The sequence below is a fragment of the Petromyzon marinus genome, chromosome 12 (assembly GCF_048934315.1).
Source record: "Petromyzon marinus isolate PM22_M1 ecotype Great Lakes invasive population chromosome 12, UKy_Petmar_22M1.pri1.0, whole genome shotgun sequence".
Lineage (NCBI taxonomy): Eukaryota > Metazoa > Chordata > Hyperoartia > Petromyzontiformes > Petromyzontidae > Petromyzon > Petromyzon marinus.
The window spans coordinates 14,669,202-14,695,556 of NC_133678.1; the positions used below are offsets into that span (position 1 = coordinate 14,669,202).

General features: G+C 48.4%; 1 protein-coding gene across 1 annotated transcript in view; it reads left to right on the forward strand.

The window, feature by feature from the left end:
* The first annotated feature begins 16,997 nt into the window (after positions 1–16,997).
* Positions 16,998–26,355, forward strand: part of LOC116941507 (proton-coupled zinc antiporter SLC30A2-like) — a 29,272-nt gene continuing 19,914 nt past the window's right edge. The window contains exons 1-2 of the mRNA XM_032952639.2: positions 16,998–17,262; positions 25,462–25,688. Coding sequence (XP_032808530.2) covers positions 17,186–17,262; positions 25,462–25,688 — 304 coding nt within the window. The 5' untranslated portion in view covers positions 16,998–17,185. The remainder of the gene's footprint in view (positions 17,263–25,461; positions 25,689–26,355) is intronic.

The following is a 26,355-nucleotide window of genomic DNA, read 5'->3' on the forward strand; positions in this document are numbered from 1 at the left end:
GGGGTCGTCCTGGGGTATAGTGTAAGCACACCGTGTTGTACAGATTTACGCTATGGTGTGAAAGCAGGCAGGGGGAGCTTGTCTAAAATTAAAGAGGAACCAACCCTCTTAAATCGCCTCAGTTTTGATATTAATTTATCTCAGACCCGACCCACACAATACACACCGGTGGGCTAAAGTAGTGAACTATTTGTCTTTTGTCAACGTGACACGTTTTTGCTGATTGGCCGTGTCGGGTGGTGGAGTGTTACGACACATTTATAAATAACGCGATCTAACCCAAAAACCTTTATTATGAGCCCAGTCATGGTCTCTTTGGATATCCAGGGGGGGCAAATTTGAGTTAATGTACATGTTGCAATGATGAGTTCTATAGGGGGCGTCAAGGGCAACACGGAGAGCACAGTGAGACAATGGAACGAGACGTTTTAAAGAAGATTCAAAAGCTGGACGGTTGATGTTGTCACAGTAATTAAATATGGACAGGATGGTGGCATGAACTATATTCAGAGTCGAGGTGAAATAAAGTGTTTGTTTTTGTAAACAATCTTGTTCTTATCTTATTTGCCATGTGATCAATCCACGATAACGCCTAGATATTTGAAGTTATAGGCATGCTGAATAAGGTGCGATTCCAGTGTCGTAATGTGCATTCTGAAGGGGTAGAAGCCCCTTGAGAATGCAGTACCTATGGAATGAGGTGATGGTATTTCTCAAGGTGGTGTTTTAAGATGCCCACACTTTTTTTACAATTACAAATCAATAATTGTTTTATATACATTATAGACATTCCACAATTCAAATGTAATTTGTATAATATGACGTTAACACATTATAAGCAACTTTGGGCAAAAATAGATGTATAACAAACTTAGTGGTAGACCTCGGCTAGCAGACCTCAACATTGGCATTTATCTCTTACACATTGCAATGTACAAAAATAGATAAAAAAAACATTTTCAGTTCCTTATCTTTTGCAAAGGTTTATTTTACATATTTGCTTCCAGACGGCATTGCTGACAGGCGCATGCAGTGAAGACCTCAAGCTGGTGGGTCTCCATGAAGATGGATGTTAAAACCATTTTTCTATTAAAATTTTACTTTTATTCACAGACTCATTTTCCATTCTAATTAGTGGGCACAATAATAATGATGAAGAACATAAATATTAAAACGTTTAAATAATTAATTTTAAGCAAAAATAACCTTTTTATCATTGCCCTTGTAGGAACACTGACGCTATGGTGGATTGATCATGTTGGAAATTTCCATAAACGCAGAAATTCGATTTTGGTCATCGAAAAATGTCCGTAAATTTAATCTTGACTTAAAACTTTCGTGACTGCAGGAATTCATTGTCTTGGGTGTTTCGGTAAAGTCACGTAGATAGGTTCAAATGAAATAACACAAATTACAAAAAACTACGATGTTTCGATCGCAACACAAGCAATCATCATCAGGAGAAAAAAGAGCGGGAAAGCTGCTGAGGCAGGCTGTTTTTAAGGTTTGAAATGGGTGTAGCCCAAGGGTCATAAGCGAAGTGGGCGGGGTTAGTGATGTTAAAGTGAGAAATTTGCACGTAAATGTAAGGTCGGAGAGCGACCTCCACGACGACAAAGCTGCGGAGGTGACCATTGTGTTGTGAGAGATTAGCATGTCAATGTAAGATCGCAGAGCCACCGCCACATAGAGGACACGAGCGATGGTGGCTGTGTTAGTGTGAGACATTTAACCTGTTAATGTAAAACCAGAGGGTCGAAAATAACTACTAACATCGGAAGGTAGGATGGAAACATCACAGTTAGTTATGACTTAAACTTGTTAATAACGTCCTTCCAATGACTGCTCAGTCTGTACCCATCTTCTCGGTTGAAATTGTGTCTGAGTCTGTATATATGGATGGCTTCATGACCGAATCTTTGTTGATAGCCATTGGGCTTGCAAAGTACCTTCGTCTTAGAGAAATAAATTTCGTGTGAGCCCACCGCATTAAAACAATGATAAGCCACGGCCAAGGTATTGGTCTTACCGTGTTTCAGATCTGCCTTATGTTCACGAACACGGTCCGAGACACATCGCTTAGTTTCCCCAATGTAACTACTGCCGCAGACACAGCTTAGTTTGTCGACGCCCGGGGTATTGCATGTCAAGGATCACATCCTTCACCGATGGGATCAGATCACGAATTTTATGTAGTGTGTTAATCGAACCTGGATCTTGTGTTTGCTCATGATTTTGGAAATCTTTTTAGTGACCCCTGCTATGTATGGCAAGGTGATGGTTATGATTGGGTCCTCAGATGGTTCTTTCCCAATGGTTGGGGTGATAGCTTTACAGATTGTGTGGTCTGAATATCCATTCATCTTGAGAGCTTTGTGTACGTGTTCCAGTTCACTGGTGAGGTGATGACGGCCAGAAATACTTCGAGCTCTTTGGTGTAGAGTTTTGATGAGGGAATTATTCTGGGATGGATGGTGGTGGGAGTCAGGTTTTAGATAGAAGAGGTACGTAGATGACACGTTCATCATCTGGCCACATGGCCGACCAGCTCTGACCCAATTCCTCAACCACATCAATTCCAAACACCCAGCCATCAAATTCACCATGGAGGTGAAAAAGGATGGCAAGTTACCATTCTTGGATGTTTTAATTGAAAAGAGACCATCTGGCTCAATGGGATACTCTGTCTACAGGAAAGCCACCCATACACATGCTTACCTAAAACCAGTTTAAGTCATAACTGGCTGTGATGTTTCCATCCTACCTTCCAATGTTAGTAGTTATTTTCGACTCTCTAGTTTTACATTAACAGGTTAAATGTCTCACACTAACAAAGCCACCGTCGCTTGTGTCCTCGATGTGGTGGTGGCTCTGCGATCTTACATTGACATGCTAATCTCTCACAACACAATGGCCACCTCCGCGCCTTCTTTGTCGTGAAGGTCGCTCTCCGACCTTACATTTACGTGCAAATTTCTCACTTTAACATCACTAGCCCTGCCCACTTTGTTTATGACCCTTGGGCTATACCTATTTAAAACATTTAAAACAGCCTGCTCTTTTTTTCTCCTGATGACGATTGCTTGTGTTGCGATTGAATCGTCGTAGTTTTTTGTTATTTTTGTTATTTTATTTGAACCTATCTACGTGACTTTACTGAAAGACCCAAGAATATGTCCATAAATTGTCAATTGCTTAAACATGACATTTTGTAAACCGAACGTTCGTAAATTCAAGGATGCGTGTATATATATTTTTTTATCACTTAACATTACTCAATATTAATTTATAAAATTACGCCAATATCAGCACTTCATTACTACTACGATCGTGACATTAACATATGTAATGACTCAGATGACGATGTAATGAGGGCCACTTTATTGGGACAGGCACAATACGGGACCCTTAACTCCAACTTGTCTTCAGCTTGTAATTTCCTTCGAACGTCCCTTCCCCTTGTGCTCTGCCCTTTTATATCTCTCAAGCCCCCTTTCTGGAATGTTCCTTCACTGTTTGTCCCTTAGCCAATCCCTGTCCTTCGCCTCTGATGGATCCCAAACCTCGCCTCTGTGTTCCACTGCTTCCCACTTATTCTCGTTTAAACTTTTTCTTCCAATCACTTTAAAAGTCTGCCTCCCAACCAATCACTGTGAAGGCCTCTTTCCGCCAATCGGGGACCTTGGTTTCCTTTGAATAACCGTTAGGCTGAACATTGGCTTGGGGTTAATTTCGGTCATTATAACTACTAGACTTATACGTAAACAACACTTTCTAAAATTATCATGTTTGTTATAAAAATATTAATGTATAGCTCTAAATATGCAATCTTAAAGCTTGCAGCATTATGGGCGGCCATCTTAGCCTGGTGGCCAAGGTGGCCCCTACTTACTCATATTAATGTCATGAGCAATAGAACTGCTCACATCTCGACTAACCAAGTTACACCCCTGACCCGTAATTTCAATAAAAATTTCAGTATATTCATAACACCACTATACATACCTACACACAGGAAGTGAAAACAGGCCTCCCAGTCTGCATCAGGCTGCAATGCACAACAACCGCCATTCGCCACCAAGTGGCGGTAACGTCACCATGGCACTTGTGCCAGGCTATGTGCACTTTAAGGCCACGAGGTCACAGGACAGACCCAGGTGCCATAGGTCGACTGACTGAGATGACTGGCCGATGCCAGCTTTGCTGTCATTTAGCCGCACGGCGCTCCACTTGTTGTTGTGAGCCTCGCTCCTTTGCCCTCCATTGTTGTTGGAGGGCGACTGCCTCCAACTGTCCAGTAGTGTCCTACACGAGCCTCCTCCACAGAAGCCAATCTTAACACCGCTGGTACCGGTCATTGGCAAGTCCACTCAGCTCCACGTCCTCTCGTGCCACATGCACATCCTCCTCCATTACACGCCACTCATCCCTAATTGACCACACCCAGGAACTTTGATCACGTGAACTGTCCGCGAAGCCCCAGTGTCACTACGCTTCGGTCGTTAATGTTTCATCCCAATTAATGCTATCTAAATAACTATTTTAAATTATTAAACTGGGGTGGGGAGGGGGGCTCTTTGTTTAATATGTATTAAGACTACCACAAATGCACAATACATTTATAATCACGAGATTTGCAGTGGATAAGGACAACATTACCTGTATTTGCTTGTGTCAATGCGTTCCTCGCTTTCTGTAATAAGTTCGATGCACACTCGTCGTTTACCACTCACCTTACACAACTTACCAGACATCCGTGTTCTGCATTATGTAAGGCCAAGTCAGTAGTTTTGCATGTGGGAGGAAACCAGAGTGGGGAAAATGGATATAGGGGCATCTGCACAGAGAGGTGAGTGACGCACTTGCTGTATTTCTATCTCCTGGCCATGTTGCAGCCCATTGGGTTTCTAAATCGCACGAAGATTATGCCAACCCTGGCCTCCAAGATTCTGGGTGGCAAGCATGTGCCTCCACATCAGGAATGTGAAATCAACATAACAAAGCTAACCTTGTTTTGTTATCCATTACACACACTGTGCTTTCCAGATATCGTTGCACAGCAGGATGCAAAAACCCTGTTCATCCAAGACCAACTCAAATTCATGGTTGCATTTAATATTTGGCAGGGTAGAAGGTTAGAGAGCATAAAGGAACTGCGGCGGATTGCAGATGTGCTGGACAAGCTGGAGAAAAATGTCACCATCACTCAGACAGTGGGCACAGCCAGCAGCCTTTTTGGTGCAATCGTGGCTTTCGCTGGGATCATGATTGCCCCATTGACGTTTGGTGCCTCTGGTGTTATAGGAGGTGTAATGGGAACTGGGATTGGTGTAGTCGGTGGTGTGGTGGCGACCAGGAGTGCCATTTATAAGATGTTGGCTAAAAATAACAATCTTAAAAAGACTGATGCAGCCATTACATCTGACATGGGACAGATGGAAGTGCTCTGTAATTTACCTACGCAGCTTAATAATAAATGTCACCACCTCACATATATTGATGAGCAAGACCACATGGTTTATTCTTTCAGGAAAACGTATATAAAACTCTGCAGAAACATTAGCCCTGGCAGTGAGGCCAATTTCACAGTGTCTCCAATGGCAATGTTCAGAGATCCATATATTGCTCCAGTAAGGCTATCTGATGCAGTTGAGGCAGGATGCAGCATAGCTGGAACAGCAACATTTGGGCAAAAAGCAGGTCGGGTGGGAGCTAAATTGGCAACATTTATTAAAAAAGTAGCCAGTGTGGCTTCTGGTATCAAAGCCGCCACCAGATCGACAGTGAGAATTTCATTAAATGGCATCCTTCCTCCCATTGGGTTCATTGTTGAGATCGGATTCCTCATCTACTTGGCAAGGAAGTTGGACATGGGGAGCCCCTCCGATATGGCAAAGGAGTTGCGGGAGAGGGCTAAGACCTTTGAGCAGCAGCTGTCCAAGTTTGATGCATTCGCAAAGCGTTTTGCTGAGCCACCGTCGTATCTGGAGCGTCTTCACCTCAACACACGTCGCTTGATTTCGAAAATGACTCTGCGTGATGCTCTTCTGTGCTTTGCTACTCTGCTTTTCGGCATTTTGATTCTGCAAGCATGGTTCTACAGTGGTCCCATGAAAATGACCAGGCCAGTTTCCCCTCGTGCTGCAGAGCGAGCGAACCTTGAGCTAGAGATGGATCATGGCGTGCAGGTGCAGAGCTCATTTTCCTGGAACCTGGTACACGTCACTGTGAGCTTTGTGTTCACGCTTGGTATTGCAGCCATATTTTTTCTTTCCTAACAGTGACATCAGATGCGGTAAACATACATACTGTTAGGTGCAGGATCCTGTGTGCACTGTAGGATTGTAGGCTGAGATAGATGGGTTCAGAAAGTGTTATTCTGCAGTTTGCCATTCCACAAGGCTCTCTGTTGTCTCTGACAGCCTTTCTTTTCTTCATAACTGACTTCCTATATCCTACTCCCTATATGATTCACTCTTCATAAAAGCACTCTTTATAACACACATCACACTCATTGGAAGAAAAAATCCACTCTCAGCTGCCCAATGTGTCGAATCATCACCATTGTTATCAACTTGAACACAATCCTTCAGCGAGGAGAGAATAATCTGGTGACTTTTCTCCTGAAAAGGAAACCCAATCAATGTTTTTTATTGTGTAAGGTTGTCGATACAAAGTACACCCAAAACCTTGCCCATCACGGGTTTTCCCATCGCGCATTTGACCATGAACGCCAAATCTATTGAGGTATAGTTCTCCGATTGCACCCCTGTGGATCGACAAGTCGCAGTTGACCGCGAGATTCCTGAACAGTAGACATCGGAAAGAAAAAGAACAGACGTGGCATATTGTCGTCATCTTGTCTGCCACGTGGTCCATCTTTGGTCCCAGGTCACGTGTTGTTCCCAGCGTCCAGTGCGGAGGCAGTGAGGTTCAGCCGCCCGCGATTTTTCTTACTCATTTTTTTCCAATTCTATTCATTTCTAGTGTCAACGATTCAGAGACAGATTTTCTAGGAGGCACTTTATTAACAACTTTCACGGTCTCGTCCACACACTCTCCACAGAAGCTTAGCTTAGACTAGCCTGTACAAAACACGAGCCATCTAACACTGATAGCGCTGACTGAGATAGTCAACTACTATCCTTCGTAGCGCAATATCTAGTGGAGACATTTAGCGACGACGGCGACGAGACGACAGCGACGACGAGACGAGTCCATTCCCAGAACCGGCAGCCTCGAGCCCCCCGCTCTCGGCTCCTTTTATGCTCCCAGCGCAGCCTGGCTCCGCTCTGACCGCGCCTCCCTTCTCGAACCCGCTAGCAGTTTCCATGGGCCTCCAGATGTGGTCCTCCATGATCCTTGCCCTAGTTCCTCTGCTCTGCCAACACACCGTGCTCATGCCCTCACCGGCGTGTGTACTGTCTGTCCACCACAGTTGCTGCTGCTGTCCACCAGCCAACGCAATTACACTACACATTTACTGTACGAGTTATATTTAAGACTGTAGAAAATAATCATATTTTACATTTAAAAGATACTTTCCCGTTCCATGTTTGGGTTAGTATTTACCATTTGAATTTTCGGATCGCAGAATTACCAATTGCATCTATTTTAAAGAACGTAACCCCTGCCATAGTCAAGGGTTTGGTGTTCAAGTTAAACCGGAGTTAGAATACTGTTGTCACATCTTGGGTGACCTCCTAATTCCTACACTTCTGACTTATTGGAAAGCATTAATACTCCACGTTTGTGCATTTTTATTGTCTTGTTTGAATAGTTTAGTGAATGGTCATGTATTTGTACCAATGCCATGCCCTGTTTGTGAATCTGGTCGTTGTGTTGTATAAATATAGTCCTACTTTTATGATTGGTGAAGGTTTATTTACTTGCCATTGATCAGAATATCGGTCACACATAACAACAAGCGATCGAGAAGTGAAATCCAACTGTCTTTTAATTCATAGTCGACTATGAGGATTCCATTGATGTTATTCAGCCTGGAGTGTTTATTGCATATACAGTAAAAATATACCTTGATTTTCCAAAGGGATGTATAAAATGAAATGTGAATCGGAATGGCTTTTCCCATTAATTTACTACAAAAAATAGGAATGTATTTGGGACAGTTATTCCAACTACTCCTAACCTAAGATATACACTTGTAGAAATTTTACAAAATACAAAAATAATAAAGAACATATATTAAAATGATCGAACAATAATAATACTAATAATCAAAAACAATACTGATTAACTTTCCTCGGACTGGGCTGTGTGTTCTCACTGGTAAGTGCTTTGTTGGTAGTTCGGATTTCTTTTTTTTATGAAATAATGTCCAGGCCAAAGAGCGCTGTTATGAATCAGCGTTCTATGGGGTTGAGATAATCTCAAGTGTGTTTGGCTTGACTACTTCTGCTATACCTGTTTTAAGAGCATATATGATTTTAATCGCTTTACTGTATTTGAATAAATATATCAATTGTGCTCAATAAATTGTATCTGTTGCTGAGTTCCTCTTCGTTAATTTTTGGCATAGGGTGTCTCAAAGCTTGGCAGTCTCATAGTGAAGCTACCAAAATGATCAGTTTGGCCGGGACGGTCTCAGAAAGAGTGTCATGGATTTCCAAAGCTTTTGCAAATATAAATTTCGTCTCAGTTTGAAATGTTCTGGTCTCAAGCTCAACTCGCGACACAAGCAAAATGGATGAAGATACCTAAGCATTGTTGCGGGGTTGCTGGATGAGTAGGAGGGGCTCATTAATTATAGTCAGTGCTTACGAAGGGAAGAGTTGCCAGATCGCCATGAGTTTTGATCGAGCCTCTTAGAAAAGCTTTATCTCGTAGGCTACAATACACTGAGGGAGCAGAACATAGAAGCCAAGTGCAGAATTCATTCCCATTTCCACACAGAGCTAAATATGTCAGAATCGAGCCATTCATGTATTCGTGAGCTATGCACTTTAAAATCTAGATTGAATTTTTTTTTATAACTAATGTTTTGTGTTTAGTTTGTCCTTCCCCCGTACCTCTGACTAGCACGGTTGGCTATGCACGGTACGAAACAAGTTCAACATATGGTACTTGCAACACACACATGTTAATGCTATTGTAGTGTCAACGATTCAGAGACAGAGTTTCTAGGAGACACTTTCTTCATTAACAACTTCCACAGTCTCGTCCACAAACTCTTCACAGTAGCTTAGCCTAGCCTGTACACGAAACTATCCGTCTAACACTGACAGCGCTGACTGAGATAGCCAACCACCACCCCTCGCAGCACAATATCCAGCGGAGTCGTCCAGCGACGAGACGAGTCCATTCCAAAAACCGGCAGCCTCGCGCCTCCGTTCTCGGCTCTTGTTATGTTACCAGCGCGGCCTGGCTCCGCCCTGACCGCGCCTTCCTTCTCGAAGCCGCTAGCAGCTTCCAGGGGCCTCCAGATGGGGTCCTCCGTGACCCTTACATCAGTTCCTCCGCTCTGCCAACACACACCGTGCTCATGCTCACCGGCGTGTGTACTGTCTGTCCACCACAGCTACTGCTGCTGTACATCAGCCAGCGCTATTACACTACACTATTATTCACTGGCCATTATCCTGCAGAGCGGCTGATGGTCAATAATGACGGAGTGGAAGCCACCGAATTGAACGTCCACCGAGGAGATGCAGTGATGACATCAACTCGTGTGCAGCGCGACGTTGATTATTACGTCACAGGTACATGAGGCATGATAATGGTTTGGAGGGAGATCTTCATCCAGCAGTGGATTGACCATGGCTGACGAGGATGATAAAGTGGTAGATATTTTATTCAGAGGAGAAGTGACAGATTTTAACCTAACCTTCCGACTGAGTCGAGCATTCTAACCACAGCACCACCTGGCCATCGGTTTATTTTATATTCCAGAAAACATTACATCCGGAAGTAGTAAATGCAACTTAATATCACAGATCTCAACAAAACCTTCACCTATCCTCAGCTGTCAGCATTAAATCAAGCACCACTGTGCCGCTGTGCTATCACCATAATCTTGGATGCGACAATGACACATCCCTGACTGATAAAGATCAGCAATTTTGTTGTGTGACAAACTGACGTTCGTAATAATGTCGTTTATCCTGCAGAGATTCACTGCATCTCAAGGATCGGTCTCAAACAACGGGATGTTAGACCAATTCATTTTGAAGGAGTAATTTGCGTGTGTATGTGGCAGGAATGTGGAGTGCCCGGAGAATACCCACCATGCATGCTGGGGTGATAACACTCAACATTCCGTTCTGGTTATGAACCTACTTGCTGTACTGACATCATTTGGCCACCTCCCATGCAAGCGGGTGAAGTGTCCCCCAACACACGATGTCACACAGGTTCTGATATCGCTCGCCACTTATGTTAGCCGTGGCCTGGTTAGAAACAAAACACTGCGTGATCCACTACAAACCACTGCCCCCCCTCCACCCCATACAAATACACAGATAAAGATCCCCCGTATAGCCTTTACAGACTGATGGTGCAAGTGCTATTAGCGAGCATCTATTACGACACACCAGGAGGAGTGTGTATGGACAACACCACTGTCGCCCTCCTTTGTATCCCCAGTGCTGATGTTTACGCACCGCACACCAAGGGTCTGAGTTCAGAAATAAAATAAATAAAAACTTGTGCGTAAATCTAAGCGAAAAGCAATTCGTGTGACGCTCCGAAAATCAGTAGGTCGCCCTTTCGAGGATAAACGGGCGGCACGCTCCAGCTCGTTGCTGTGGGTGGCATCATCGCTCCACCAGCCATCGGCTGCAATGGGGTTTTTTTGTGCCAATTTTCAATCACTTCTTCAGCAGCGGCTCCCAGACCTGTCAACCCATACGGTTTAACCCGTGTTCTTTACAGGGAAATTGAGTTTTTAGGTCCACACGGCATAGAGCCGTTTCAGTACAGGCAAAAACAATATGTATTTGTTTGTGTTTCTCCCTTGTGATGGGACTTTGTAGGATGAACGTTGAGATTTATAACGGGCACGGGGTGACCAATGAGGTCTCAATTGGTCTGTAATAAGGTAAGGGGTTGACATTATGTGCTCCACTCCCTCTTCTTCTCCTCAGGGAGAGAGAGGAGAGCGAACTCTACGTGCGATGAGGTGTGGACGCCCTCGTTCATTGGGCGGGTGGCGGCGTCCACCTGCGTGACGTTAATGCCGCGGCAAGCGGCAGCAGCGGCGGCCGCCACGCGACATCGGAGCGCACGTGGTAGAAGGGAGCTCAGCGATGTTTCTAATGCTATATTAATAGTTTATTCTACATGCGGGCCTCAACTTACGAACACCCGACTTACGAACCAGCTTCCATGAAATATTACAGTGAGGGAAAAAAGTATTTGATCCCCTGCTGATTTTGTACGTTTGCCCACTGACAAAGAAATGATCAGTCTATAATTTTAATGGTAGGTTTATTTGAACAGTGACAGACAGAATAACAACAACAAAATCCAGAAAAACGCATGTCAAAAATGTTATAAATTGATTTGCATTTTAATGAGGGAAATAAGTATTTGACCTCTCTGCAAAATATGACTTAGTACTTGGTGGCAAAACTCTTGTTGGCAATCACAGAGGTCAGACGTTTCTTGTAGTTGGCCACCAGGTTTGCACACATCTCAGGAGGGATTTTGTCTCACTCCTCTTTGCAGATCTTCTCCAAGTCATTAAGGTTTTCGAGGCTGACGTTAGGCAACTCGAACCTTCAGCTCCCTCCACAGATTTTCTATGGGATTAAGGTCTGGAGACTGGCTAGGCATCTCCAGGACCTTAATGTGCTTCTTCTTGAGCCACTCCTTTGTTGCCTTGGCCGTGTGTTTTGGGTCATTGTCATGCTGGAATACCCATCCACGACCCATTTTCAATGTCCTGGCTGAGGGAAGGAGGTTCTCACCCAAGATTTGACGGAACATGGCCCCGTTCATCGTCCCTTTGATGCGGTGAAGTTGTCCTGTCCCCTTAGCAGAAACAGACCCCCAAAGCATAATGTTTCCACCTCCATGTTTGACAGTGGGGATGGTGTTCTTGGGGTCATAGGCAGCATTCCTCCTCCTCCAAACACGGCGACTTGAGTTGATGCCAAAGAGCTCCATTTTTGTCTCATCTGACCACAACACTTTCACCCAGTTGTCCTCTGAATCATTCAGATGTTCATTGGCAAACTTCAGACGGGCATGTATATGTGCTTTCTTGAGCAGGGGGACCTTGCAGGCACTACAGGATTTCAGTCCTTCACGGCGTAGTGTGTTACCAATTGTTTTCTTGGTGACTATGGTCCCGGCTGCCTTGAGATCATTGAAAAGATCCTCCCGTGTAGTTCTGGGCTGATTCATCACCGTTCTCATGATCATTGTAACCCCACGAGGTGAGATCTTGCATGGAGCCCCAGGCCGAGGGAGATTGACAGTTCTTTTGTGTTTCTTCCATTTACGAATAATCGCACCAACTGTTGTCACCTTCAACCAAGCTGCTTGGCAATGGTTTTGTAGTCCATTCCAGCCTTGTGTAGGTCTACAATCTTGTCCCTGACATCCTTGGAGAGCTCTTTGGTCTTGGCCATGGTGGAGAGTTTGGAATCTGATTGATTGATTGCTTCTGTGGACGGGTGTCTTTTAACAGGTAACACACTGAGATTAGGAGAACTCCCTTTTAGAGTGTGCTCCTAATCTCAGCTCGTTACCTGTATAAAAGACACCTGGGAGCCAGAAATCTTTCTGATTGAGAGGGGGTCAAATTGTTATTTCCCTCATTAAAATGCAAATCAATTTATGAAATTTTTGACGTGTTTTCCGGATTTTATTGTTGTTATTATGTCTCTCACTGTTCAAATAAACCTACCGTTAAAATTATAGACTGATAATTTCTTTGTCAGTGGTCAAACGTACAACATCAGCAGGGGATCAAATATACTTTTTTTAAACATCGACTTACAAACGCGAACTCGTGCTCGCAAACTAAACCGCGGAACCGTTTTGTTCAGCAGGGGCGATCCTCCACGAGGTGTAATGAGTCGGCCGCGCGCTGGGAGTGAGTGTTTATGTGTGGAAGTGAGTGTGTGGGGAGCGATGGTGCAGCGGTTAGCGCGCTGCGCTACGAAACCGACGACCCGAGTTAGATTATGCTAAACCTGTCATTATGTCAGATGTCTTGTTAAAAAAATATTTCCTGCTCACGGCCAACACCAGTGACGATTATCTGAACCTGACCTGGGCCTCCTCTAGGTCGACTCATCCTCAAATGAGTACCTGGTGTGGTGTGGAAACATCACCGCTGGAGAGACAAAGGGGGCCCGGAGTGGTGCTGGCCACCCACCCCTTCGTGTGCCGTGCCGGCCTTCATAGGTCTTCGCTAACAGCACTTGCCCAAACAGTTTGTTAAGGATATACGGGGGATCGTTGTCTTTGTGCGTGCGTGAGTACCCGTGTGCATGTGCGCAATTGTGGTAACTCATTGCGCCTCTTCCGACAAGCGAGCCAGTATCAGGGCTCAAGGTAAGTGAAAATAAAACATTGGTTTCTGTTTATGTTACTTTGTGGTATGTTTTATTTACTATACAGTACTTTTTTAGTGTTCTATGAAAATATACAAGATTTCTTAATGATTAATTTAACAATGTTTCCCTGTTTGTTGAACCGTAACACATTTCATAACACTGATCTATGGGCATTTAAATCTAGTGCATAATCGTGTTCCGACTTACGAACCGTTATTAACGGGTCTCAGGAAATAATTGTGTTCGTAGGTCTATTACTTCCCGTTTCGTTATGGATAATGTTAAGCGTCTTATAAAGGTTATCAAAGTTGATCTATATATATGTAGTGTTGTAAGGACGAGCAGACTTATTTAGGAGGCACACTCTGTTTATTGTATTATTTCCTTATACAACGCTTAACACACCCAGGGATATTCGGTCCCCTCACCCGATACCCTAGGGAGGTACAGCCTCCGGACCTGGCGGGACTCACACGTCTACCGCTATCCTAGTCCTCCGGCTAGGACCTAGGGGAGGCTATCTGACCCACCGCTGGCCCGGTGGGTCCTGACCACTGGGTATGCCGAGCCCTAGCCCTTAGAAGGGCTGAAAGGCTGGTCCAGGGTCCTAGCTAGGCTTCAGCCCAGTCTTCTATCTTCGTGCAGGGAGAGAACTCCCCGAGGTCCGTTGGGTCACCCGTCTTATACCCCTTCGTGGCCAGGTAGAACCAATCATACATTCCCACGTGGGACCGTCTGATTGATTCGCACCAAACCCTGGCCACGATCCGTTTCACCTCGACTGACCCCAACCGTTGTACCCAGGGGTAATGCTGCACTGCCCTGGTGGCATGCAGGTTATGCAACAGCGCGTAGTTAACACCTCTACATATATAAAAGGCAAAGTTGTGATTGTGTGTCTGTTCAAAATGTTTAGCGTACTTCCCGACATGCAACAAACTTGAAATTTGCCATGTGGGTACTTTCCAGACTGTACACCATGCAAAAATAATAAAAATAGACTTTTGTATATTTAGGGAGGGGGGGCACTCTGTCATGTGACCCGTGTGCGGAAGCGTAACGGAGTGTGCCTGCTGATCGCAGGTAAAGTGAAATACAAATGTGTTGCAGGTCTAAGGCGTTCTTCGCGCAGCATTGCTTTATTATTTGAGTCGTTTACTGCCGTACGCACCCTGGAAGTTGTGTGTGTCTGCTGCAAGCGCGTGTACGTATAGACGCGCGCACGTTTGTGTGTGGGGAGCGGTAGTGTAGTGGTTAGCGCGCTGCGCTACGAACCCGACGACCCAAGTTCGATTTCCGCTCACGGTGTGGTGTGTGCACATCGCCACTGGGGAGACAAAGGCGGCCGGGCGTCGTGAATCCAAGTCCCGGGCGAAGCCGGGTCATAATGTTAATGTTATCATAGTTTATTGTTATGAGGATAGCTAACCGTGTTAAAAAGGTTATCCAAGTTGACGATATTGTACAAATCAATGTTGTTCATGTTCTTAGTTTATTTATTTGGAAATAATGTTAACAACAACCACTCAAACAACCACAACCAAACATCACTAATGTGCACCAACCCAACTTCATACGCAAATACAACCGCTCAAACAGAACAACACCAAAGAAGACAAACGCACACAGCTGCTGCAAACACAACTACAGGACAGGGTGGCTACAAAGTCCCTTTGGAAGAAAACAATTGTCGATTAATGTGTCTCTGTGGGAACAGCTCCGTCCGCTGCCATCCACTCTCAGTAAACAGCTGGGTTCGTACCCACGTTCTCCTCGACAGGTAGATTCCTCCAAGTGGGTGGCTGCGTCCTCTAAAAGCACATCGGGACAGCTGTTTGGAGTTCCTCAATATTTGTCAAATTTAAGTGTGAGTTGGGAGGCGTTCTCCTTGAGTATCCCCCAAAGTTAATTATATTATGATGTTGTTGTTGTTAGGCCTGGGCTTCGGAACGACCAAATCAGATTAGATAATCTAAAATTCCATCGTTCCCTGAATCCCTGAATCAAATACTGTACCTATTCCCGAATGGCGAGGGCATAAACTTTTTAAAATTTTATTTTACCAGGTAGGGCTCATTGAGCTATATAGCTATTTTTCAGAAGCGAACTGGCCACAAATGATAGTTCAGCGAAGCGGTTTATCACGTGGACATTTATAGCAGCTAAATACTTTGAATGCATGTTGATTGTAAATGTGGCACGAAAAACCGCAGGTCCCGGATACAAATCCACGCGACCACGGGGAGAGAGACGCAAACTCCAAATATGCAGGCGTCAAGGTCGGGATCAAACCCACGTCCTCCTGCATACCCAGGCGAGGCAGATAACATCCCGTCACCACGGCTCCCCATTCAGAGGGACTCTGTGGCCACCCTCGAGATCTAGAAACACGGAGATCGATGCTTTCATGCAGCCGTTGTCAGAGAGTGATGGCGAACCTTGCGGCTGCTCTGTATCATTCGTACCGTTTTTTTGCGGAATTCTATGCAAACCCCGTGCGTAGTAAATCCCGTGCGGTATCGGAAATGCGGAAATTCGTGGCTTACGCATATTTGTTTTTATTGCGCTGTCATACGGTAATCGGGGTCCCTATGCAGGTCACGCGCGGTGAACGCGCGCGCACGCAGGATTATAACATCGTCATCTCGCGGTCACGTCACAATGCGCTGCGCTGGATCGTTTTCACAGGAGAGCCGCGTCACGTTTGCTGGGGGGAGACTTGGGCAGAGCGCGCGAGTGACTCCCTCACTCTCTCTGTCTCTCACTCTCACACGCGCCCCGTCTCCACGTCTCAACGTCCCCGAGTGTCATCCTCTAGCCGTCTCGGGTGGCTCGCTCTCCCCGTGTCTCACTCTCTCTGTGTCTCACTCTCCCCGTGTCTCACTCTGTCTCTCACTCTCCCCGTGTCTCACTCTCCCCGTGTCTCACTCTCTCAGTGTCTGACTCTCCCCGTGTCTCACTCTGTCTCTCACTCTCCCCGTGTCTCACTCTCCCCGTGTCTCACTCTCTCAGTGTCTGACTCTCCCCGTGTCTGACTCTCCCCGTGTCTCGCTCTCTCTATCTCTCACTCTCCCCGTGACTCACTCTCCCCGTGTCTCATTCTCTCTGTCTCTCACTCTTCCCGAGTCTCATCTCCCCGTGTCTCACTCTCCCCCTGTCTCTCTCTGTCTCTCACTCTTCCCGACTCTCACTCTCCTCGTGTCTCACTCTCCCCGTGTCTCACTTTCCCCGTGTCTCGCCCTCCCCATTTCTCACGCTCCCCGTGTCTCACTCTCTGCTGTGTCTCCCCCCCCCCCCCCTCGTGTTTCAACCTATGGTGTGTCTCCCAGTATCTCGCCCTCACAGTGTCTCACTCTCTCAGTGTGTGCCCACGCCACCTGTGTGGGCGAGACTCGGCACGGGTGAACCCAACTGCACACACACACACACCTGTGCACACACACACACACCTGTGCACTCACACCTGTTAACACACACACACCTGTACGCACGCGCACACACACACCAGTGCGCACACGCACACCGGTACGCACACGCACACCGGTGCACACACACACACGTGTGCACACACACATACCTGTGCACACACACACACACACCTATACGCACGCGCACACACCTATACGCACGCGCACACACACACGCGTGCGCGCTGGAAGATGGAGGCCGACAGAGAGAAGGCGCAGCTGCTGGAGGAAGGGAATGCAAAGAGCGCCTACCTCACCTACCTGCGCAAGTACGCTGATACACACACACACACGTGATACACACACACGTGATACACACACACACGTGATACACATACACATGTAATACATACAGCTTATAATACTTGTGATACATACAGCTTGTGATACATGCAGCATGTGATACATACACATGTAATACATACAACACACATACAAGTAATGCACACGGCACACAGGTATACACGTGTGATGCATACAGCACGTATACATGCAAAACTTACAGAAAACACGCATTTGATACGTTCATCACATAGGTATGCATGCGATTCATACATCACGTATACATGCAAAACATACAGAACAAATGAACGTGATACGTGCATCACACATAGGTATACATTTGATGCATGCAGCATGTATACATGCAATACACAAAACATATGCACGTGATACATATAGCGCAGATGTACGTGTGATGCATATACAGAACATGCATGTATACAAGCAACCCATCTATATACACAAAACAAAGAGAAAGACCCTCGTGTAGCCTTAACAGACTGTAGGGGCAAGTGCTGTTAGCGAGCAGCACCTATAAAGGCCGTCACGGCACACGAGGGGGTGGGTGGCCAGCACCACGCCGGCCGCCTTTGTCTCCCAAGTAGCGATAATGACACATCGCACCAGGTACTTATTTGAGGCTGAGTCGACCTAGGGGAGGCCCAGGACCGGTTCAGATAATCGGTGTCGGCCGTAATTGGGAATCAAACTCTGGACGCCGGGTTCGTAGCGCAGCGCGCTAGCTGTTACGCTCTCTCTTCCATAACAGTTATATATTCACAAACACACACAGCACACGATGTATACACACACTGACAAATAATGCACGCACGTATATTCAGCGTATGTACACATTTAATCACTATGTACAGCCCCACATACAAGCACATATACGCATACATACACGTATATATGCAACACGTACATATATACAAAAACATGAATTGCGTTTACAACTTTACACATGCTTTATGTATGATCACATTATAGACGTTTACTCTCCTGAATTTGGTGCATATTTGGGGCCCGGGGAGCTGTGGCACAGTGGTTAGCGCACTGCGTAAAACCTCGGTTCGAATCCCGGCCACGGTTTAACATCAGTGGCGAGCGATATACGAAGCAGTCCTGAGTCCTCCTTAACATACCACGATCTAAGCAACCTGGCTATCGTTTGATCAAAGCAGCCCCTCCCAAGGGGCCTTAATCGAGGAGTGAATTGACCAAGAACCGTACATTCGTATTTTAATCTGAAATCGCTTGACATTCCAGCCGTTGCACGCGTTATGCCATGAACGGAGAGATTGTGTAGCCATGCGGAACCGCGACTTTTGTTCGCGTTGGCCGCTGACGTGGCCTCGCGCCAGCCTTTGTGGGGGGGGGGGGGGTATTGCAGAGGTTCACGGTTCGAATGTCCAGCGGCCGTCACCGTTATAAGAACACACACACACGCACACAACAACAACAATCGCCATTCGCCACTAAGTGGCGGTGACGTCACCACGACGCTTGTGCCAGGCTATGTGCACCCTGAGGCCACGTGAAGTGTCGAACGCCCGCTGGCAGGAGGTCACGGGGCAGACCCAGGTGCCACGGGTCGACTGACTGAGATGACTGGCTGATGCACCACCTGTACCCCCTACTGTGCCAACCTGCTGTGCTTTAGCCACTCGGCGCTCCGCTCGTTGTTGTGAGCGTCGCTCCTCCACTCTCCGTTGTTGTTTGAGGGCGACAGCCTCCAACTGCCCAGTAGCGTCCTTCACGAGCCTCCTCCACAGAGGCCGATCTTGACACCGCTGGTACCAGTCATCGGCAAGTCCACTCAGCTCCACGTCCTCCTGTACCACATCACTCCATCTCTTCTCTAGCCCATGCCGCGCCCGCTTAGCCCCCTCAATCCGGCCGAACAAAAGCTGTTTCGGCATGCGGTGGCTGGGCATGCGGGCTACATGACCCAGCCATCGCAGCCTTCCCCACAGGAGGAGCTCACCGATGGGACCTTGCCCAGATCTTTCAAGGATTTGTGAGCTCCTCACACAATCCAGTCTGGTTAAACCCAGGATGGATCGTAGGCAGGCCAGCCTAAATGTTTCTAACCGGCGAAGATGTTCCATTAGGGGGGTCCACGTTTCGCAAGCGTAGAGAAGGAAGGGAATGACCGTGGCCAAGAAGACCTGAAGCTTAGTGCGGAGTGACAGACCAGGTAGCTTCCACACAGCGTTACGCAACCGATGAAAAGATATTGCCGCTCGACTGATTCGGAGTGAGACCTCTGCTGTTAAACTGGAGCCAGTCATAAGCACACTGCCCAGGTATGGGAAACTCTCCACTCTCTCCACAACTGCCCCATCACCGATTGGGAGTTGTGGGGGTGGAGTGTCCGATGGTACAAAATACCCAGGCAGGTGCTTAGTTTTGGTGGGGCTGATGGTAAGGCCCCACCTCTTAGTGGCACGCTCCAGTCTCAGCAGCAGCGTCTCCAACTCCTCCTCTGAATGAGCAGCTATTACCAAATAATCAGCATACATAACGTGGTTGAGCAATAGGGAGCCATCCCTTGACCGCACCCGGGCATCGATCAGACTCCCATTATATCTGTACCATATGGAGATTCCCCCAGTTCAGCTATTGAAGGCTTCATGAACTACGTGGTCAAAATAGATGTTAAATAATGTGGGAGCCAGAGGTCATCCCTGTCGCACCCCAAGGTGTACAGGGAATGACTCTGACTCCCGGCCACGTAGTTTTACCCGGGCCCGCTCACCATCATGAAGGTCCTTAATGATCGTGAGCAGAGGGTCAGGTACTCCAAAAGCACGAAAAACAACCCAGAGCCCAGGCCTACTGATGGTATCATAGGCCTTGACCAGGTCAATAAAGCAGAGATGTAGGTCTTGTTGGAATTCCCTACACCTCTGCTGTAGCAGACGGACAGAAAATATGGCATCTGTGCAGGACTGCCCTTTCCTGAAACAGCATTGGGGCTCCGCAAGCCTCTCCTCAGCGTACCTGGCAAGGCGATGTTGAATAATCCTTGCCAGGACCTTTCCCAGCACACTGAGGAGTGAGATGCCCCTGTAGTTGTTACAGTCTGTGCGGTCCCCCTTCTTTAAAGGGGGACCACCAGGGCATCCTTCCAATCCTGCGGAACCCGTCCAGTGGTCCAGACTGTTGTTATGATGTCATATAGGGCAGTCTATGCACAAACGCCACCCTCCCTCAGCATTTCGCTTGGGAGATCATCTCTGCCCGCTGCCTTTCCTGGTCTCAGACTCCGGATCGCCTTCAGTACTTCCTCAACAGATGGCACCTCAGCCAGCCACTCACAGGGGGTGACTTCTTCCAATATTTGAGGCACCGCAGCCTCAGCAGGGTCATCCTCACTTTGTGCCACGATGTTTTCCTGGCTGAGGGATATTCCCTCCCCCAGGATCTCACAGAAATGCTCAGCAAATCTGCAAACCTGTTCCTGGGGGTCGGAGATTGGGTCACCGTGTTTTCCCCTAATGATGGTAATAGGTGTGGCGCTGTAGATTACTTTTTTGATGGAGTTAAATAGAGATTTGTGATCGCGGGCCACTGAAGCAGACTCCATCTCCTCAGCAACCCGCGACCACCACCCATCCTTGCAGCGCCTCACGGCTCTCCGAACCTCCGAGCGAAGGCTGCGGTAAGCCTCCTCATTCTCTGACGTGGGATTCTGTAGCCGATGACAGTGGGCCTGTCGCTTTTTCTCAACCATCCTGAACACCTCCTCTGTCAGCCAGGGTCTCTGGGGAGGTCTGGACCGCGTACCCAAAGCAGCCATTGCAGCTGCATGAGTAACAGTCCTAAACCTCGCCCATTTACCCTCGACATCAGGAGGAGTGGGGGACGATGCCAATCCCAGCCGCAAGCGATGATGAAATTCTTGCTTGCAACTTTCATCAGATAACTGAGACCAGGCCAATTTAGGTTGGAATGGGGTCCTGGTGTACACCCACCACCGGAGTGGAAGAATGGCAGGCGCATCTTACAGATGACTAGTCGATGGTCAGAAGGCAGATCAGCTCCACGGTAGGTCCTGGTGTCAAGGACATGGGCTCGCATTCGCTGGTCCATCACTATGTAGTCCAGCAGATGTTCTTGCTTGGACCCGGCATGCATCCATGATGTTGTGTGCATGCGCCGATGCCGGAACAGCGTGTTGGTAATTACAAGCCCATGGGCTGCACAAAAATCTAGCAGCCTCCTATCGTTGTTATTGAGCTGATCTGGCCCATGCCCTCCAATCACTCCAGACCAGGTGCCAGTATCATTATCAACTCGGGCATTGAAGTCACCCAACATGATGACTCTATCCCGAGAGGCCACTTTAGCCAGCACCTGTGACAGGAGGTCATAGAAGGCATCTGACTCATCGGCTTTGCCTGCATCCCTCCACGGATGTTCATCTTCGGTGGGGGCATAAGTAACCACGACCACCATTCCTTGCCTCCGGTTGATGGGAAGGCGAGCCCAAAGTAGCCTGGGGCTTACAGCTTCCCACACCTCACCGCCACGCTCCCACGCCCCCTTCATTATTTTGTTCAAAAGAAGAGCCACACCCTGTTGTTTGGTAGTCTGCTGCCCCGAGTAGAGGACTGTCCACCCCTCATGGTGGCAGGAGCCAGAGCCGGTCCACCGGACCTCCTGAATGCCACATAGATCCAGGCGGTACCGGTCCAGCTCCCGACAGAGGAGTGGCAGCCTCTCCCCCGCAGTGAGCGTTCGAACATTCCACGTGGCCACCCGTAGTGGTTTTTCGTTGTTTCTGGAGGAGCCCCGAGGGTAGATATTCAATCTCCTGGCTCCGCCAATTGGGGTTTGGCCAGGAGACGTCATAAACGCCTGGCCCCCCCGGGGCCTCCGGCACAAGCTTATTAGTTATATACTTAATTCGCAGTTTAGTGGTAATTAATTGAAGGTGGAGGGGTTACCAGCCCCTTGCACCTGTCCAGAGCCCCTGTTTAGCCCCTGTGGTGGACACATATGCCATGAGGGGAGGAGCCAATCACAATTGGACCTCCCCCCACAGCACTGTCCACGACAGAGTTGCCCGTCCGACACCGCGAGGAGGTAGGGGGTTGTTTTGCCGGACACACGCACACACACACAACAACAACAACCGCCATTTGCCACTAAGTGGCGGTGACGTCTCCACGACGCTTGTGCCAGGCCATGTGCACCTTGAGGCCACGTGAAGTGTCCGCCCGCCGGCAGGAGGTCACGGGGCAGAACCAAGTGCCACGGGTCGACTGACTAAGATGACTGAGATGGCTGGCTGATGCACCACCTGTGCCCCCTACTGTGCCAACCTGCTGTGCTTTAGCCACCTGGCGCTCCGCTCGTTGTTGTGAGCGTTGCTCCTCCGCCCTCTGTTGTTGTTGGAGGGCGACTACCTCCAACTGCCCAGTAGCGTCCTTCACGAGCCTCCTCCACAGAGGCCGATCTTGACACCGCTGGTACCAGTCATTGGCAAGTCCACTCAGCTCCACGTCCTCCTGTACCACATCACTCCATCTCTTCTCTAGCCCGTGCCACGCCCGTTTAGCCCCCTCGATCCGGCCAAACAAAAGCTGTTACGGCATGCGGTGGCTGGGCATGCGGGCTACATGACACAACCAACGCAGCCTTGCCTGCCGGAGGAGCTCACCGATGGGACCTTGCCCAGATCTTTCAAGGATTTGTGAGCTCCTCACACAATCCAGCCTGGTTAAACCCAGGATGGATCGTAGGCAGGCTAGCCTAAATGTTTCTAACCGGCGAAGATTTTCCATTAGGGGGGTCCACGTTTCGCAAATGTAGAGAAGGGAGGGAATGACGGTGGCCGAGAAGACCTGAAGCTTAGTGCGGAGCAACAGACCAGGTAGCTTCCACACAGCGTTATGCAACCGATGAAAAGATATTGCCGTTCGACTGATTCGGAGTGAGACCTCTGCTGTTAAACTGGAGCCGGTCATGAGCACACTGCCCAGGTATGGGAAACTCTCCACTCTCTCCACAACTGCCCCATCACCGATTGGGAGTTCCCTCCCCCAGGACCTCACAGAAATGCTCAGCAAATCTGCAAACCTGTTCCTGGGGGTCGGAGATTGGATCACCGTTTTTTCCCCTAATGATGGTAATAGGTGTGGCGCTGCAAGTCACTTTTTTGATGGAGTTAAATAGAGATTTGTGATCGCGGGCCACTGAGGCAGACTCCATCTCCTCAGCAACCGGCGACCACCACCCATCCTTGCAGCGCCTCACAGCTCTCCGAACCTCCGAGCGAAGGCTGCGGTAAGCCTCCTCATTCTCTGACGTGGGATTCTGTAGCCGATGACAGTGGGCCTGTCGCTTTTTCTCAACTATCCTGAACACCTCCTCTGTCAGCCAGGGTCTCTGGGGAGGTCTGGACCGCGTACCCAAAGCAGCCAATGCAGCTTCATGAGTGACAGTCCTAAACCTCGCCCATTTACCCTCGACATCAGGAGGAGTGGGGGACGATGCCAACCCCAGCCGCAGGCGATGATGAAATTCTCGCTTGCAACTTTCATCAGATAACTGAGACCAGGCCACTTTATGTTGGAATGGGGTCCTGGGTGTACACCCATCACACACACACACACGCACACACACACACGCACACACACACACACACGCGCACACACACACACGCACACACGCACACACACGCACAAACACACGCGCATACACACACGTGCGCGCACACACACGTGCGCACACACACACGAGTGCACGCACACACGCACACACACGTACGCACACACGCACACACACGCGCACACACACGCGCACACACATACACACGCGCACACACATACACGTGCGCGCACACACACGCGCACACACACACACGTGCGCGCACACACACACATGCGCACACACACGTGCGCGCACACACGCACACACGCGCGCACACATACACGTGCGCGCACACACACGCGCACACACACACATACACGTGCGCGCACACACACGCGCACACACACACACATGCGCGCCCGTCCGCTTCACGGCCGATCTTAAAGAATCCTCAAACGTCAGTCGCGGAAGGGTAGACCTTCGGGTTGCTGGCGTCCACATTTTTTATTTTAAAATGTACCTGCAAATTACTCAACCAAGAATTTAGATTTGCAACCATTGCCCCCTACTGTGGAAACTTGGCAGGGCCCTCTTGAAAACGTGTCATGAGACTCAGCAGGGATTTTCCTGGTTAAACAAGCGTAATCATCATTGGAAGAAGAAGGCTCGCAGAATGCCACGCCTTGAGTGTACGTGTTGTGGCCTATAATATATATCCAGGTGAGCCTTAATCGAGTGTCGCAGTTCTTATGCAGGAGGGTCCTGGCGTGGGATGTTCGGGCAATTCCCTGTTGGCGTTTGCATGTGTTGGGCAGGTTAAAGACGTCATCTTGAGCACAGCAAATCCTCGTTTTACGTCGGGAATGCGTCCCTGAAAGGTGCGACGACGAATATCGCAACAACGAAAATCAAAGCGATTTTTTTCCGAATGACCATAATTCTGCACGTAAATGATAAACGCTACTCCACCGTACGGTACATTTCTTTATGCGCGACGCAAATTAGTTCGTGTACAGGGTTAGTAGTAGGTGGAGGAGAGGCGACGGATAAAGAGAAAGGACGGACGAAGTAGTCAGCGACGCGAGTCTGGGGTTGAGGCGACGCAGATCGGGTCGCGGTGTTAACACAGTGACGAGGTATTTGCGTAGCCACGTTAAAGGGTGAGACGTAAATCTGATCTATGGCTGTATCAGGAAAACCAAGAAGGTTTGACTCTATCGTTCTAGACAAGGGGTCGGTAACCAACATAACAATAAGAGCCATTTTTTTCTTCAAATTCGGTACCAAACAAAAAGCACAACTCGATGTTCCAAGAGCCGCAATTCACTGTGGTGGATACGAGACGGTGGTCCTTGATAAATACTGCCACGAAGCGGCCATTAAAGAGCCGCAGGATGCCGACTCCTGTTCTAGACCCTTCCCCACCCGTGGTGCCCTCATTCCCCCATGGTTCCCAACCTAAACCCGTGAGCCTCGAACACGAATTGTGACCCTCCCCCACCCACCCCCACCCTCACCCCACGCCATTCTTCGAATATCTCTCCAACTCAAACCCCCGCGGCCCGATTCCACAAACCACTTAGCTCCGTGAGCAGCGTTAACAGCCTCCTCCAGGCGACGGACTCGCCGCCGCGCAAGTTCCCCGACGACGCTGGCGTGGATTTGGCGCACGAGGCGCTGGGCCACAGCCCGTGCCACTCGGATGCCGGCGGTCAGAGGCGGAGGCGGCGCGAGGAGAGCGAGCGAGCCAAGAGGCAGCTGTACCTCGTCAGCGTCATCTGCTTCGTCTTCATCATCGGGGAGGCGGTCGGTGGGTGGCGGGCTTCGGGGTTGATGGGGGGGGCTCAGAATGGATTCGTTGGAGGTAGATGAAGGAGCGGTGGCATCAGCTCCGTGGGGCAGGTGCTGGGTGGATTATTGCACCGCAGGATCGTGAGAGATGGCAGCGGCTTAGAAGCCCTCCATCCAGTAGTGCGCTGAAGGTGACTGATGATGAGAGATGCACTGGACATGTCACACCCTATATACGGGTCAATGTCACAACATCTCCCCGCTCAACTCAGGCACAGGCCAGCACTCATCTTTAGTTTGACGCCAATCAAACAAGATTTCAGAGCCGTCTTTTCGGACTTTGATTCAGTAATCAATTCAGTGATTTATAGGATATTGAGACAGAGGGGAATATTAAATGCCGCATCATGCAATATAAAATCTGCAACGCCCCATTACTCTCTCAGCTACGATATATCACTGCAGGTAGTATTTACAGTGGGGGGGGGGGGGGGCGGTCTATGTTTTAGTCTAGGGCATCGAGTTAGGGTGAGAGTAGCTCAGAAACTCATTGTAAGAGCCACAAATCAGATCAATGCTCATCTCAATTGCTGGCCCTAAACCAGAGTGGTGGAAATACCCCACATGCCTGTTTAGGGTGCAAGGCGAAAGATTGCGGAACTGTTGACTTCCCACAAAGTAGTCAT